The sequence below is a fragment of the Rhinopithecus bieti genome, unplaced genomic scaffold, assembly GCF_001698545.2.
Source record: "Rhinopithecus bieti isolate Rb0 unplaced genomic scaffold, ASM169854v2 scaffold_13558, whole genome shotgun sequence".
Classification (NCBI taxonomy): Eukaryota; Metazoa; Chordata; class Mammalia; order Primates; family Cercopithecidae; genus Rhinopithecus; species Rhinopithecus bieti.
Window position 1 is genome coordinate 279,349 of NW_016808198.1, and position 15,575 is coordinate 294,923.

Consider the following 15,575-nt stretch of genomic DNA (forward strand, 5'->3'; position numbering starts at 1 on the left):
GGGGGGGGAGAAAGGCACCCATTTTAAGTAAGAGCAGCCGCTAGGTCACTGCTTGGCTGCAAACAGTTGCCACTTCTAAAGTAAAGAACTGTCCCCGTGCCGCTCTCCCCGTGGGGTAGAGAAGGGATCCTACAGCGACGGGTTTCTTTTTGCTGGAGTGTAATTCCAGTCCCCACTTCCTATCTTTTTTTTTTTTTTTCTTCCAGATTTAAAATTGAACTCTACTGTCCCTGCTGACTTTTCTCCCTTAAGTATCAGTTCTGGAGGCAGCACAGGGCCTGGCGGCTATCGCGTGCGTGCCTGTGTAACCCGTGTGTATGTTTGCGTGAGACAAAACATGGATAAGAGTGTGAATCTCCATGTTTTAAAATTTAGAAAATGTCAAAGAGGCAAATGAGAGCGGAGCATGCTATCGGCGGGGGTCTTTGGAGGCAGATTCGGGCAACTTTGTTTAATTGGCGAGATCGAATGTGCCAGAAAAGGGACTGAGATGGGGCCCCCAGGAAGGCAGGGGCATGAGTGACCATGGGGAGATGGGCATTGTGTTCTCCTCAGTGCCCCCCACCCCATACCAGATGTGCACAGATTTTTGTCTGTTTTCCAAAAACAATAACCCTCTGGCCTTTCTAGTTGTCCAAAAGGAGCTATTTCCAGTCTTCTTGACCAAACCTGAAAATAAAGCGAGAGGTGGGGGTGGTCGCTTCATTTCTTCCCTTGAAAAACGCTTTGAAAAGTCCCGGAAACTTGGGGCGGTAAATTAGCACAGACGCACACGTGAGAGGAGCGCTTCTCCCTCAGCTAAGTAGCCCTCCTCGACCCCCACCTTTCTGATAGAGTGCAAAGACCCAGAGTCCAACTGAGGCTCGGTTACTAATATTCTCTGTCCCTCATCTTCCTTTTCCTCTCTCTCCCACTCTTGTTCGGCCCTCGTGTCTCTTTTTCCTCTTAGCATTTTTTTCTGTCCTTTTTTTCTTATACCTTTATGGCCTCTGTGTTTTTTGAGCCCTCTTTTTCCCTCCATCGCCCTCCGCCCTTCCCCAATCCAGGCCCCCCAATCCTTCCCCTTGCTTCCACCCCACCGCTGGTTTCCATCCTGCCTCCCCTCCATCTCCCCTACCTAGGAACCTGGCCGTCGTCCCCGTCCACTCTCCCTGCCTCCCCCCATGCTGGGCCTTGGCCCCCCATCCACCCTCCATCCCCCCAGCCAAGCGCCCTAAATAGCACGGAGGCGCCCGCTCTTCGGACAGTGATTAATGATAGCAGAGCAGAGGGGTTAACACACTTCACTGAAAAGTCTGTTGACTGGGCTTCTTGTAACACAATGTGGCCCGCTGCACGCCTCAAGAGAATCCTTTTGTTGTGCGCGCTCATTGTAGCCTCAAAATTCTGCCCACGAAAGTTTGCCAACGCTCCTGCCCCAGGAGTTTAATAGTTTCCCTTACTCGCGGGGCATTGTGCAGCGCTGAAAAGCAGCCCCTCGCTATTCAAGTGTTGGTGGTCATCTCAATAGATCTCCAAGGGCCCATATGGTGGCCAGTGCCGATGAATCCGCCTGTTTAAATGGGGGAGAAAGTTGGGGTTTTAAAACATTTCAGAGTTCCTGAAAAGATCCCACTAGATCCTGTCACAATTCCCTGAACTCTTTGAAGGCGCAGCCTATTGTCTCCTGGTTATAAATAATATTCCTGGCCAAGTCGATTCCCACCAAGGCGCTCCACCCCGCCTCTGGCCAAGTTTTGAGGTTAGGGAGGTGGGTAGCCCATGTTGGTATACCTTGGGGGTCATTTCAGGACCCCAGACCCGGGACCCAGCCTGTAGTGGCCCTGGAGGCCCAGTCAGGGTTTAGGCAATCCTGCTTCCCTTCACACAGGCTGTGGCTTACAGGCAAGGTGCAGGGCGGGAGAGCCAGCTAGCCCAAGTGCACATCTTGCCCTCCAGGCAGCAAGGGAAAACAATAAAACTTTCCCCCTGTATAAAGATAGAAATTACATTAAAAGTGGTGGAAATGCCCTAATTAAAAATGTACCACTTAAATGATATGCCAAAGATTCAGCTGCAGCATAGAATATTTAGCTAGTTAGTGAACTCTCTACTATTTCTTTTTAAAAATTACACGTTAAAAATTTAAAAGAAATCTTACTTTTCTCTGGTGCAACACATTACAAAGAATGGACAGTCCTTTTATCTAAATATAAAATTCCATTTTCAGCAATTATAGCCTGTTCTTGGTGATGATATAATTACAGCTGTGCTCGTAATAGGTGTCAAGGCGAAGCACACTCATACAATAGTTGAATAAAACTGCAGAACAATGCGAGCACTTCTAAATTCACAACCTTTAAAATGAAATTGACTGTGCAGAATTCAAATAAAACTAGATAAATATTTTTTTAAAAGATTACAAGCTTGGTTTGGTTTCTTAATAGCATTTTCTACAAACCTATCAACATCTAATTGATTAGATAGGAATTACTGATTATAGATCAACTGAAATCTTGAACATCACTCTTCTATTTTCCCAACACAGCCATAGGTAAAGAGATTCTGTAGGGAATGGAGTGAGGCATTTGGGGAGTTGGGGTTACTTATAAAAGATCATTTTAATTGGAAACGTCAGTGCTTATTTTTTCATTCAAGAAATGCCACTTAGTGTGTGTATTATAAAGTCTTGTCTTGATAAAAACAAAGAAAATGGCAGTCAGGTAACTAACATCACAAATGTCTTTTGTTAACAGAAGGCTGACAGTTACCTTGGGAATGTCTTGGTGAGGCTGTCAGGATACAATGCTCTTGGAGTTTAAGACTGCACCAAGCCCCTTTTGGAGGCTCCGAGTTACTCCAAATTTCTCTTACCGTCCTATTCTTTTTGTTCCAGATGGCTGCCAGCAACAGGAAGGAGGGGGAGAGAATACCAACTCCATCAGTTCCAACGGAGAAGATTCAGATGAGGCTCAAATGCGACTTCAGCTGAAGCGGAAGCTGCAAAGAAATAGAACATCCTTTACCCAAGAGCAAATTGAGGCCCTGGAGAAAGGTGATAGAGTTTTTCAAAGTAGAGAAGCAGTAAATCAAAGTAAATGCCACATCTTCAGTACAAAGAGCTAAATTTAGCCAGGGCCCTTTGCATAGAGGACTGAAAAGGTTTCTTTTTTCTTTTTATTTCTCTGGGCATCTTTTCAGTGTGTGTGTGTGTGTGTGTGTGTGTGTGTGTGTTTCTTCTTTTCATCTACCAGTAATTCAAAGACTAAATGTCTGGCTTACAAGGAAAAACGATGATTTGGCTATTTTGGGCCACAGAAAGGTCATTGAATGTCATTCCAAAGAAAATTTAACTTGGTTCTGGTGGGAAAGTTCTTCCAAGTACAGTCAACACTAGAAGCATTTTAAAGGGAATTGGTTGGAGGTAATGGGAGCGGGGAGGTGGGAATCAGCTTGATCCACAGTTTGGTTAACATATTTTGTGTAGTTCTGGCACAATATAGAAAATCAATTTACTCTTTCAGAGTTTGAGAGAACCCATTATCCAGATGTGTTTGCCCGAGAAAGACTAGCAGCCAAAATAGATCTACCTGAAGCAAGAATACAGGTACCCAGGGACCGTGCAGTTTCACACTTTGCGATTCATACCATTTGTTTTTCCTAGAGACAGAGGTGCTTGTACAGAGCACTAATCATTTATAGAACTAATAACAGGTTCAGTCTGCTAAATGCTCTGCTGCCATGGGCATGGGGAGGGCAGCAGTGGAGGTGCCGAGGTGGGGCTGGGCTCCATGTAGACATGGTGCTAACCTGTCCCATCTGATTTCCAGGTATGGTTTTCCAATCGAAGGGCCAAATGGAGAAGAGAAGAAAAACTGAGGAATCAGAGAAGACAGGCCAGCAACACACCTAGTCATATTCCTATCAGCAGTAGTTTCAGCACCAGTGTCTACCAACCAATTCCACAACCCACCACACCTGGTAATTTGAAATACTAATACTATGAATGGATGTCTTTGAACCTGTTTGCTCGGGGCTCTGACTCTCACCCTGACTACTGTCATTTCTCTTGCCCTCAGTTTCCTCCTTCACATCTGGCTCCATGTTGGGCCGAACAGACACAGCCCTCACAAACACCTACAGCGCTCTGCCGCCTATGCCCAGCTTCACCATGGCAAATAACCTGCCTATGCAAGTAAGTGCGGCTGGTGGTGGCCTGTATAATCCAGGCCCCAGAGAAGTGAGGAGTGGCTCAGGGCCTGCGGACCTCGTTGGCTGTGTCTGCACCCTTGGGAGCTTTTCGCACTACAGTGATTGGTTTGACCAGTCAAGTCGGAGACAGTCAATCCCATCTCTTTTAAGTGATTGATTCATGGATTCATGCCCCACCCCCCCACAAAAAAATCTGTCCAGTTTTGTCAGGTTAACCTGCCTCTTATCATACTGTCTAGCTTGAGAATGTTGGGTGGTAGTGGGGCATGTTTTGGGTACCAGTGAGACAGTCAATCCAATCTCTTTTAAGCGATTGACTCATTAATTCATGCCCTAAAAAAATTAGTAATAAAAATCTGTCCAGTTTTGTCAAGTTGATCTGCCTTTTATTATACTGTTACCTTGATAATGTTGGGTGGTGGTGGGGGCATGTTTCGGGTACTAGGGAGCCTTGTACCAGAAAATGGAAATAATGCTGGCACATTATCAGATAGCAGGAGATTAGTAGTTTAAAATTTGGGTTTATATTATTGTGTTTGTATGCTAAATATATAATCTATGCATGCATTTGGGGCATTACTTAGGGTATATGTGATAAACCAGTGAGAAAGAAAAAAAGGGTTCGGAAATGGGATTCATATTTACATGGTGAGATATACATAACATAATGAGAATGCTAGTTTTCTGTCTATATCTACAATAAGAAAAGGCATAGCAGGTGTTTGCTGGAAATTTAGTGTGTCTTTGCCGTGAATGTTGTGATGAGTTTGTGGCCCTCCTAGCTGCCTGGGAAGCTTGATGCTGTTCACTTGGTATGACAGCCTGCCTCTCCTCTTAGTTCTGTCCCAAATATCTATTAGCCCCTAATTTAGAGGCCCTGCACTAGGTTCACCCTTTATGATGTAAGTTGGATAAGGCAGATGGTTTGTACCAAACCTTTGTTGCTGGATGGATTCTTGATAGGAAAAATGTCTTCTAGTAGGCCTTTCCCAGTGGTTTTCCTAGAACTCCTGTTTGTGCAACAATTAGAGATATTACATGGTATGATACCGGCCAGCGTGAGCCTCTGCTGGAAACAGTTCTGGGGCTACACTGGTTGTTTATTCTCCACTGAACATTTTTTGCTGGATTTCAGATCCAAATCACAGCAAAATAAATATTTCACAGTCTTCAGACTAATATAGGAGCAGCTAGATAAGCAACTTTAGAAGAATTATTCACATGTTTATTTTTATTGCATCTGGATATTATTGACCATAGTGCAATTGATGTGAATTAAGGGATTAACAGCCCATTAGTTGGTTTTGCTATAACCGCATTGGAATTTTCCAGAAGTCAGGTTGCCTAGAGGAAGTCATTGCAGGAATTAGAAACAAATGCAAGCTGAAATTCTGGCAGGGCCCTCAAGGCCTGTTTGCCTCTTTGAACTTGATGTTAGTAGTCATCATCTGACTTTAATAAGGCCACAGAGTGTCTTGTTCAGTTTCGTATGTTATAACAACATCCAGGTTTCTGTGAAGATAGCAAAATGTGTAAGAGAAAATAATAAGGTGTACAAGTAGATGCTGCCATTTTATTAGGGCTGTTTCCACATACAGACCAGTGTGGGGAATCAATCTATTTCAAACACTGACTTTTAAAAATTACATAATTTATATAATTCAAAAAGTACATGCATTCATTAAGCATAAAGAAAATTAAAATGATTAATAACTTTACTCTTCAGAGAAAACTACTCTTTGAATTGTGGAGTGGGTGAGCCGGTTTGTCTATCCATTTATTCATCCTCTTGACCAAAATCATCATTTTACAAATGGTGGATGTCCTCCTCTGGACCTTCTCTGATATGCTTCCCTCTCTGAGAATATGGATCTTGGAAATTAAACATTTCTCCAGTTTGCAGAGAAGAAAAATGATAGTATACTGTACTATCATCTGATTTGCTTGTTCCCGACACACTTCTTTTAATTCATCCCAAGTTTGCTGCCATGGTGTAGTACCATGAGAGCTCATGAGGCGTTTTGTTAGGAGAAAGGTTTACCTCCTCAATGCTGCCATTCTGAACAGTTCGAGGGCAGCAACAGTTTTCTGGTTATAAGTCAGTCTGGGCTTTTGGGTCTGTTAGGAAGACATGGTTAATTCTCAGGATGGAGGTGGGTTACATTTACTAACTCGATCTGGGATTTGGGTCTATTAGGAAATCGTGGTTAATTCTCAGGATGGGGGTGGGATATATTTTCTAACACTTCTGATCACTTTAACTTGGGGTCATTACAGATCTGCTTCTTCAAATAATCTTTAATCCCATGAGTCTGGCTGTGAAAGGTTCCCAAGGTCCCTGAACCATACTTTACTGAGAGCTCCTCCCACTGCTCTCTGTCCCAAAGCTTGAGATGTGGGCTTTGGGGGTTACAGGGTTCCCAAATAAATCCAGATTTGCAGGGAGAGGGGGGATGTGTTTTGATGAAGGTCCTCATGCTATAGGTTCTTCAAAGACGCCAGCAGAAGTTAGAGACAAAAATCCCATTAATTTATGGATAGTGGCAACCATGGAGCTGGACAGTTGTCAGAACCTACTGTGCTTTAGAAGCTTGATACATAGGCAACTTTCTTCTAGCTGTGGCCAGTGGAAGGACTAGCTCGAGGCCCAATCTTAGATTTATCATATGGAATTCCAGTACTTCACGTGAAGGCATCTTTAATGATCAGACTTGTTGCCAGAGTTCCTTGGGAGGAGGGAGCCTGGGGCTGTGGCTATGTGATGTGCTCCTCAGTAACCACAGGTTTGCCTCTCTCCTCACAGCCCCCAGTCCCCAGCCAGACCTCCTCATACTCCTGCATGCTGCCCACCAGCCCTTCGGTGAATGGGCGGAGTTATGATACCTACACCCCCCCACATATGCAGACACACATGAACAGTCAGCCAATGGGCACCTCGGGCACCACTTCAACAGGTGAGCCACTGCTTTCTGCAGGCTGTACAGAGGTGGCCTGTACAGTTTCTTTTACCAGGTGATCTCTCTTCACTAGGAGTCTACCCAAACAGAATCTCCTGGTCCTGTGGGAGGTTGTGTTTAACTCTTTGCGGTCCTGTCTCTGGGGCATGGGGATTGAAAAAGGAAATTCAGTTAAGCTAATTGGTAACTTTACACCATATGCAAAAACTGAAATTGTTTTTCCTGAATTTGGTCACCAAAGTTGTGTATGAAGACAAGGCCTGAGACTGCAAGTTTTCTGAGGACAGATTATTAGACTATGCTCAGTAGGGGGCCCACTGAGCTGTAGGTGCATGCTTGTTGAAATGCTTCTTGCCATCGTATCTCCCCTAGACCTTTCGCTGCAAATAAAAAGTGACACATTGGTTTTCCAGAGATAGCTTTATTATAAAATTTCCAAACATACAAACAAACGGAGGATTTTTTCTTTTCTTTTGGATTGGCGGGCAGGTACTTGGGATCCAACAGGTATATATAAACATGTTGTCTAGTTTCTGAAGGTGCTACTTTTACTTGTAACAATGGAAGTATTTTTTAATACAGTAAAAAATGTTAGAAAGTATTAGTTGTTTTTGTAAACCCATAAATTTGTATTCCATGTCTGTTTCTCAAAGGGAATATCTACATGGCTATTTCTTTCATCCACTTCTAGGACTCATTTCCCCTGGTGTGTCAGTTCCAGTTCAAGTTCCCGGAAGTGAACCTGATATGTCTCAATACTGGCCAAGATTACAGTAAAAAAAAAAAAAAAAAAAAAAAAAAAGGAAAGGAAATATTGTGTTAGTTCAGTCAGTGACTATGGGGACACAACAATTGAGCTTTCAGAAAAGAAAGAAAAATGGCTGTTAGAGGCGCTTCAGTTCTACAACTGTGTCCTGTATTGTACCATTGGGGAAGGAATGGACTTGAAACAAGGACCTTTGTATACAGAAGGCACGATATCAGTTGGAACAAATCTTCATTTTGGTATCCAAACTTTTATTCATTTTGGTGTATTATTTGTAAATGGGCATTTGTATGTTATAATGAAAAAAAAGAACAATGTAGACTGGATGGATGTTTGATCTGTGTTGGTCATGAAGTTGTTTTTTTTAAAAAAGAAAACCATGATCAACAAGCTTTGCCATGAATTTGAGAGTTTTATCAAGATATATCGAATACTTCTACCCATCTGTTCATAGTTTATGGACTGATGTTCCAAGTTTGTATCATTCCTTTGCATATAATTAAACCTGGAACAACATGCACTAGATTTATGTCAGAAATATCTGTTGGTTTTCCAAAGGTTGTTAACAGATGACGTTTATGTGCAAAAAAGGGTAAGATATAAATTCAAGGAAGAAAAAAAGTTGATAGCTAAAAGGTAGAGTGTGTCTTCGATATAATCCAATTTGTTTTATGTCAAAATGTAAGTATTTGTCTTCCCTAGAAATCCTCAGAATGATTTCTATAATAAAGTTAATTTCATTTATATTTGACAAGAATACTCTATAGATGTTTTATACACATTTTCATGCAATCATACGTTTCTTTTTTGGCCAGCAAAAGTTAATTGTTCTTAGATATAGTTGTATTACTGTTCACGGTCCAATCATTTTGTGCATCTAGAATTCATTCCTAATCAATTAAAAGTGCTTGCAAGAGTTTTAAACTTAAGTGTTTTGAAGTTGTTCACAACTACGTATCAAAATTAACCATTGTTGATTGTAAAAACCATGCCAAAGCCTTTGTATTTCCTTTATTATACAATTTTCTTTTTAACCTTATAGTGTGGCGTTACAGATTTTATTTCCATGTTAGATCAACATTCTAAACCCATGGTTACTTTCATACACACTCTGTTTTACATCCTGATGATCTTTAAAAAATAATTCTTATAGATATCATAAATCAAAAACGTGTTAGAAAAAATCCCACTTATAGCTGGGTGTAGATCTGTGCCCATTTATACCCACAACATATATACGAAATGGTAACATTTCCCAGTTAGCCATTTAATTCAAAAGCTCAAAGCCTAGAAATAATATAAAAATGCAACAAGCTATTAGCTAGGAATTGTTTTTTGGATTAGGACTGGCATTTTCAATCTGGGCAGATTTCCATTGTCAGCCTGTTTCAACAATGATTTCACTGAAGTATATTCAAAAGTAGATTTCTTAAAGGAGACTTTCTGAAAGCTGTTGCCTTTTCAAATAGGCCCTTTCCCTTTTCTGTCTCCCTCCCCTTTGCACAAGAGGCATCATTTCCTATTGAACCACTACAGCTGTTCCCATTTGAATCTTGCTTTCTGTGCGGTTGTGGATGGTTGGAGGGTGGAGGGGGGATGTTGCATGTCAAGGAATAATGAGCACAGACACATCAACAGACAACAACAAAGCAGACTGTGACTGGCCGGTGGGAATTAAAGGCCTTCAGTCATTGGCAGCTTAAGCCAAACATTCCCAAATCTATGAAGCAGGGCCCATTGTTGGTCAGTTGTTATTTGCAACGAAGCACAGATCTGATCATGTTTAAAGTGGAGGCACGCAGGGCAGGAGTGCTTGAGCCCAAGCAAAGGATGGAAAAAAATAAGCCTTTGTTGGGTAAAAAAGGCCTGTCTGAGACTTTTATTTGTTCTGTGCAACATATAAGTCAATACAGATAAGTCTTCCTCTGCAAACTTCAGTAAAAAGCCTGGGGGTTCTGGCAGTCTAGATTAAAATGCTTGCACATGCGGAAACCTCTGGGGACAAAGACACACTTCCACTGAATTCTACTCTGCTTTAAAAAAATCCCCAAAAGCAAATGATCAGAAATATAGAAATTAATGGAAGGATTTAAACATGACCTTCTAGTTCAATATCTACTGTTTTTTAGTTAAGGAATTACTTGTGAACAGATAATTGGGATTCATCGCTCTGGCATGAAATATACTATTAATTTTATTCCACCAGAGTTGCTGCACGTTTGGAGATACCTTCCTAAGTTGACTGCAGTTTTTGTATGTGTGCATGTAGTTTTGTTCAGTGTCAGCCTGCACTGCACAGCGGCACATTTCTGCAGGGGAGTGCGCACACATATGCACTGTTGGTACAATTGCAGTGCAGACATTTCTACCTCCTGACATTTTGCAGCCTACATTCCCTGAGGGCCGTGTGCTGAGGGAACTGTCAGAGAAGGGCTATGTGGGAGTGCATGCCACAGCTGCTGGCTGGCTTACTTCTTCCTTCTCACTGGCTATAACTTCCACCAGGGTCAGGTAGCCAGTTCTGGCCCACGGTTCTGTTGTGTAGAGAGCAGAGACTTTGGAGACCTGGGTGTGGCACGCCAGGTGCAAGAGGTGGGAATGGGAGAAAAGGAGTGATGTGGGAGCGGAGGGTCTGTATGTGTGCACTTGGGACGTATATGTGTGTTCTGAGGGTCAGGATTGCCAGGTCAAAGTGGCACAGTCTGGTATGAGTCTGAAGAAGCGGCTGCTCAGCTGCAGAAGCCCTCTGATCCAGCAGGATGGGAACGGCTGCCTTGCCTTCTGCCCACACCCTAGGGACATAAACTGTCCCTCCAAACAGAGCTCCAGGCACTCTCTCGGGGACAGTATGCCAGGCACTGTGTGGTAGCAGTGCCTGGGAGTTGGCAACTTTTACTCATGGTTGAAATAATTTATTTTTATTATTTATTTAACGATACATATATTTATATATTTATCAATGGGGTATCTGCAGGGACGTTTTGATGCCATCTTCCAGGATGGAGATTATTTGTGAAGATCTCAGTAGAATCACAGGACTAAAAGCCTAAAATTTTTCTCCAAATTTACGGACTTGGGAAAACCAGGTGAACAGAATAAGAGCTGAATGTTTTAAGTAATAAACATTCAAACTGCTCTAAGTAAAAAAATGCATTTTACTGCAATGAATTTCCAGAATATTCCCCCCCAAAGCTATGCCTCCTAACCCTTAAATGGTAAACAACTGGCTTCTTGATACCGCTCACTGACATTTCTTCCTACTTTCTATTGTCACTAGGTTTCCTAAGATTCACTCATACAGTATTATTTTAAGATTCAGCTTTGTTCTGTGAATGTTTGTCATCTTAGGATTGTGTCTATATTCCTTTGCTTATTTCTTTTTACCCTAGACCTCTCATATTAGTAAGATTAAAAAAAGCCTTTTCTTCTCTGTATGTTTGGCTCACCAAAGCCAAATACATATTCTTCTCTTTTTCATTTCTCAAGAATAAACCTCATCTGCTTTTTTGTTTTCCTGTGTTTTGGCTTGGTACTGAATGACTCAACTGCTCAGTTTTAAAGTTCAAAGTGTAAGTACTTAGGGTTAGTACTGCTTATTTCAATAATGTTGATGGTGACTATCTTTGGAAAGCAGTAACACACTGTCTTAGAAATGACATTAATAATGGGCTCAAACAAATGAATGAGAGTGGGGTCCCCCCACTCTCCTTTTGTATGCCTATGTGTGTCTGATTTGTTAAAATTAAAAGATGGACAGGGAATTGATTGCAGAATGTTGCTTCCTTCTAAAGTAGTTTTATTTTGTCTACTGTTAGTATTTAAAGATCCTGGAGATGGACATAAGGAATAAATGGAAAAGTAGATACTGTCTGGTGACTACTACAAGGAAATTCAAAAAGTCTTAGAACCCTAGCACCTGAGCAAACTGCAGTAGTCAAAATACTTACCTCATGTTAAAGAAAGGCAAATCTAGTGTAAGAAATGAATACCATATAGTGTTTTGAAATTCATGTACTAGAAACACTGAAAAGATATCATTTCAGATACTATGTTTGGCATTGTTCTTAAGTATTTACATCTTTTGAGTCAAGCTGATAATTTTAAAAAACCTGTTAATGGAGTGTATATTTCATAATGTATCAAAATGGTGTCTATACCTACAGTAGCACTATTGAAGAGCGATATGTTTATGTAGTAAGTTATTAACATAATGAGTAACAATATGCTATTGTTATTAACATAATGAGTAACAATGTTTCTCGAAGAAAGGAAAACACATTTTCAGAGTGGGTTTTATCAGAGGAAGACAAAATATACACCCCTCTCCAGCAGCTTATTTTACAAAGCCTGCCCAGTGAATTAGAAAACAAAGCACTTGGATATGATTTTGGAAGCCCAGGTACTCTTATTACTCAAAATGCACTTTTACTGAGTTTGAAAAGTTTCTTTTATATTGAAAATAAGGGTTCAAATATGTATATTTGATTTTTATAGTATTTATCTATTTGCAAAGCATATATTAACTAGTAATTGGCTGTTAATTTTATAGACATGGTAGCCAGGGAAGTAAATCAATGACCTATTAAGTATTTTGACAAGCAATTTGCATATCTGATGACCTCACATCTCTTTTTCAGAGAGTCATATGCTATGTAATTGTTCCATTGTGTGTTTGTATAAAATGAATCAACATGGTAAGAAAAAGGTTAGAGTTATTAAAATAATAACCTGACTAAAATACTCATTTGAATTTATTCAGAATGTTCATAATGCTTTCAAAGGACATAGCAGAGCTTTTGTGGAGTATCCGCACAACATTATTATCTATGGACTAAATCAATTTTCTGAAGTTGCTTTAAAATTTAAAAGCACCTTTGCTTAATATAAAAGCCCTTTAATTTTAACTGACAGATCAATTCTGAAACTTTATTTTGAAAAGAAAATGGGGAAGAATTTGTGTCTTTAGAATTAAAAGAAATGAAAAAAATAAACCAGACATTCTAAAAAAATAGAATAAGAAACCTGATTTTTAGTACTAATGAAATAGCGGGTGACAAAATAGTTGTCTTTTTGATTTTGATCACAAAAAATAAACTGGTAGTGACAGGATATGATGGAGAGATTTGACATCCTGGCAAATCACTGTCATTGATTCAATTATTCTAATTCTGAATAAAAGCTGTATACAGTATGTGTTTATGCTACAGTGGGTTTTTTTAAGTGACTGACATTCATCATATTGGTTAGACAGTTTTAAAAACCTAGTCTTTGTTTTCTACAATGTTGTCAAGAACAAATAAAGTATAATTTGTGGTATATTAAAAGCAAGATGCTTAAAAATGCTAGTTATAACTGCTTCAAAATATTCGAATACATTTGAAAATGTATTTTGGAAATTCAGTTTCTCCCAATGGATGTTAAACACCTTTTAAAAAATCAAGACTCTTAAATATGCAAGTTACTTTTAACTTTCATTTTTTATCTATCATCTGTCAAAAGCTTTGAGAATATGGAATTACAATTAAAACACCTAGTGTTTTATATGAAAACTGGTTCAATATGCTATACGCCCCCAAAGACGTGTTTATATGGTTAGAAATTTACACACTCAACCGATGTTCATAATTAACAAAAGGTTTATGTGATGCAATGGAAATCTGAGTTAGTTTCATTTTTTCACTTTGTCTCAGACCTGTGTTCTGTAAAATCTCTCAACAAGCTTCAGTATGTTTTTCTCCTGGTATCCTAGCATTAATGTAGCTGTCAGTTTGAATTTCAATCCTGAATGATGCCTGTTGACATAATTTCATAGTACTGACTTCAATTGTTTAGGATTACTAAACTAAAGACCATCCACTTCTTTTTTCTATGTTTCCTATCATTCAAGTTCTTTATATTTAATAACTACTATGGTAGACTAATTATCTTTAATGGAGTCTAAATCCCCAAATATTATTTTGTCTTTATCAATTTAATAACCGGATACATAAATGCAAATTTATTTTATATATTAGCAAACACATTTTCATTAAAAAAACTTAGCATTTTTGGTGGCAAGTGACTGTTTCTGAAATAAAGAGAAAATATGTTTTCATATACAATCTTGAATTTCATCATGTTTTGTATGCTACCTGCTGTGACATGCACTTTACCATGACACTAAATGCCTTAGTACACGGACACGAATGACCACTGTCAGGCATCTTGAGATTTTGACATTTTTTGGTGTTTATTTAAAAATAAAATTATTTTCTCTACAGCATGAAGGAAAGATTGAAAAGTATTTCTGCTGTGTTACTTCCGTAAAAGTTAAAAAATGAGAAATGGTGGCTCCATTTTACAATCCTGTGTTTTTCAAGGAGTGGAGGGTCAAATTGTTAAGAAAAATATTTACATAAGCTATTAGCAATCATAATTAGAGTGTCATAGAATTCTGCATGCAACGGCTAAGGAGGAATCCCTAGAAGTCCAGGTGCTTCTTGCCTCCGGCCATCATGCCACAGCCTGGGCCCAGCCGCTTGGTGGATTCTGCCAGATCCTGTTTGCTTGAGCGGCTCACTGTGTCTGACAAGTCTGGAGGCAAATGCAGTCGCTACAGCAGAAGATTTCAGGAGAAGAAAAAGAGAAGAAAAAATTAATTTTGCTTTGGCTAGCATACTTCAGAATACAATATTATGCTCTGTTGATTAGCATTTAGTCTTGCATATAAAATTCCTGCTAAAACAATTCTTCAGACTGAATTCCAGTATAATCACCTCCTGTTCCTACTGGATTTTACAAATTACAGCCATTACAGAAACTGTACAGGAATCTTAGTGGAACATTTTCAGTGTCCAAACCAAAATGTATTAAGTATTAAGATCTTTTCTCATTAGGTAGAAGTGAACACATGTAAACACATAAATAACAGCATCGTTGGAAATACCGCATAAATAACAGCAGGTGTCTTTTTTCTTTTTGGCTTTGTTTTGTTTTGCCAGGGCTCCAACATGCAATTTTTAAGGTCAAATGTAGCTTTTCAGCAATTATAGATTCCCATGAATACTTGTTTTTCTTTCTCTATTAGCTGACCTGACGATTCTTTTTCAAGGTTATACTTTCTCTAGGAACTTAAAATTTTCACAGAAATATTGACAACATAAAAAAATGATACCAATCAAAGGGTCAATGTTTTTATATGTTCAGGTAAGTCAGCCATAGCATCTATTACGGGTCTTGGTAAGTTTGTTTCTATGCATAATGCTGGGTCATGTTTTCAAAAGTACAGTGTTGCTTTGAACACCCTCCCAACCCCCGCCCATCCCAACTGTTTTTCTGCAGATACAGGCTGATTTAAACTTACCACAGCAACTGACCACAACAGAAGTTACTGTAATTACGGAGAAACATCCATATTTCAAAAGAACACTTTTCTGTTTTCAAAAGAATATCAAATTCATTTAACTCTCAGTGCTCCCAGCTTGCAAAATTTATTGCATAAAAATCCAAACTTAAAGGAACATACCTGTCGTGTGAGACACAAAGTGTGTGGGAAGCTAAAGATAAGGCAGCATAGGGCTCCCCACTGATGACTACACAGAGCCTTCTAGAGAACTGACCTGGAGACAACCTAGCTGAAACCCTTCATTTGGAAAACTCCCTTCAATATGGGGCGGGNGGGG

The 15,575-nt window shown here is 39.8% G+C and overlaps 2 protein-coding genes across 19 annotated transcripts in view; one reads left to right on the forward strand and one right to left on the reverse strand.

Annotated features, from left to right (window-relative positions):
- The window catches only part of PAX6 (paired box 6), a 29,546-nt gene extending 20,593 nt beyond the window's left edge, over nucleotides 1–8,953 (forward strand). For 16 of the 17 annotated variants that reach the window (XM_017885740.1, XM_017885748.1, XM_017885745.1 and 13 more), the window contains 6 exons: nucleotides 2,876–3,034; nucleotides 3,504–3,586; nucleotides 3,810–3,960; nucleotides 4,059–4,174; nucleotides 6,995–7,145; nucleotides 7,840–7,950. In XM_017885740.1, the coding sequence (XP_017741229.1) occupies nucleotides 2,876–3,034; nucleotides 3,504–3,586; nucleotides 3,810–3,960; nucleotides 4,059–4,174; nucleotides 6,995–7,145; nucleotides 7,840–7,925 (746 nt within the window). In that variant the 3' untranslated portion in view covers nucleotides 7,926–7,950. Of the gene's footprint in view, nucleotides 1–2,875; nucleotides 3,035–3,503; nucleotides 3,587–3,809; nucleotides 3,961–4,058; nucleotides 4,175–6,994; nucleotides 7,146–7,839 lie in introns of all 17 variants that reach the window. The other variant, XM_017885738.1, reaches the window with a different exon arrangement.
- Nucleotides 8,954–13,374: 4,421 nt separating this feature from the next.
- The window catches only part of ELP4 (elongator acetyltransferase complex subunit 4), a 277,473-nt gene continuing 275,272 nt past the window's right edge, over nucleotides 13,375–15,575 (reverse strand). The window contains exon 10 of one of the 2 annotated variants that reach the window (XM_017885757.1): nucleotides 13,375–14,506. In XM_017885757.1, the coding sequence (XP_017741246.1) occupies nucleotides 14,375–14,506 (132 nt within the window). In that variant the 3' untranslated portion in view covers nucleotides 13,375–14,374. The remainder of the gene's footprint in view (nucleotides 14,507–15,575) is intronic. The other variant, XM_017885758.1, reaches the window with a different exon arrangement.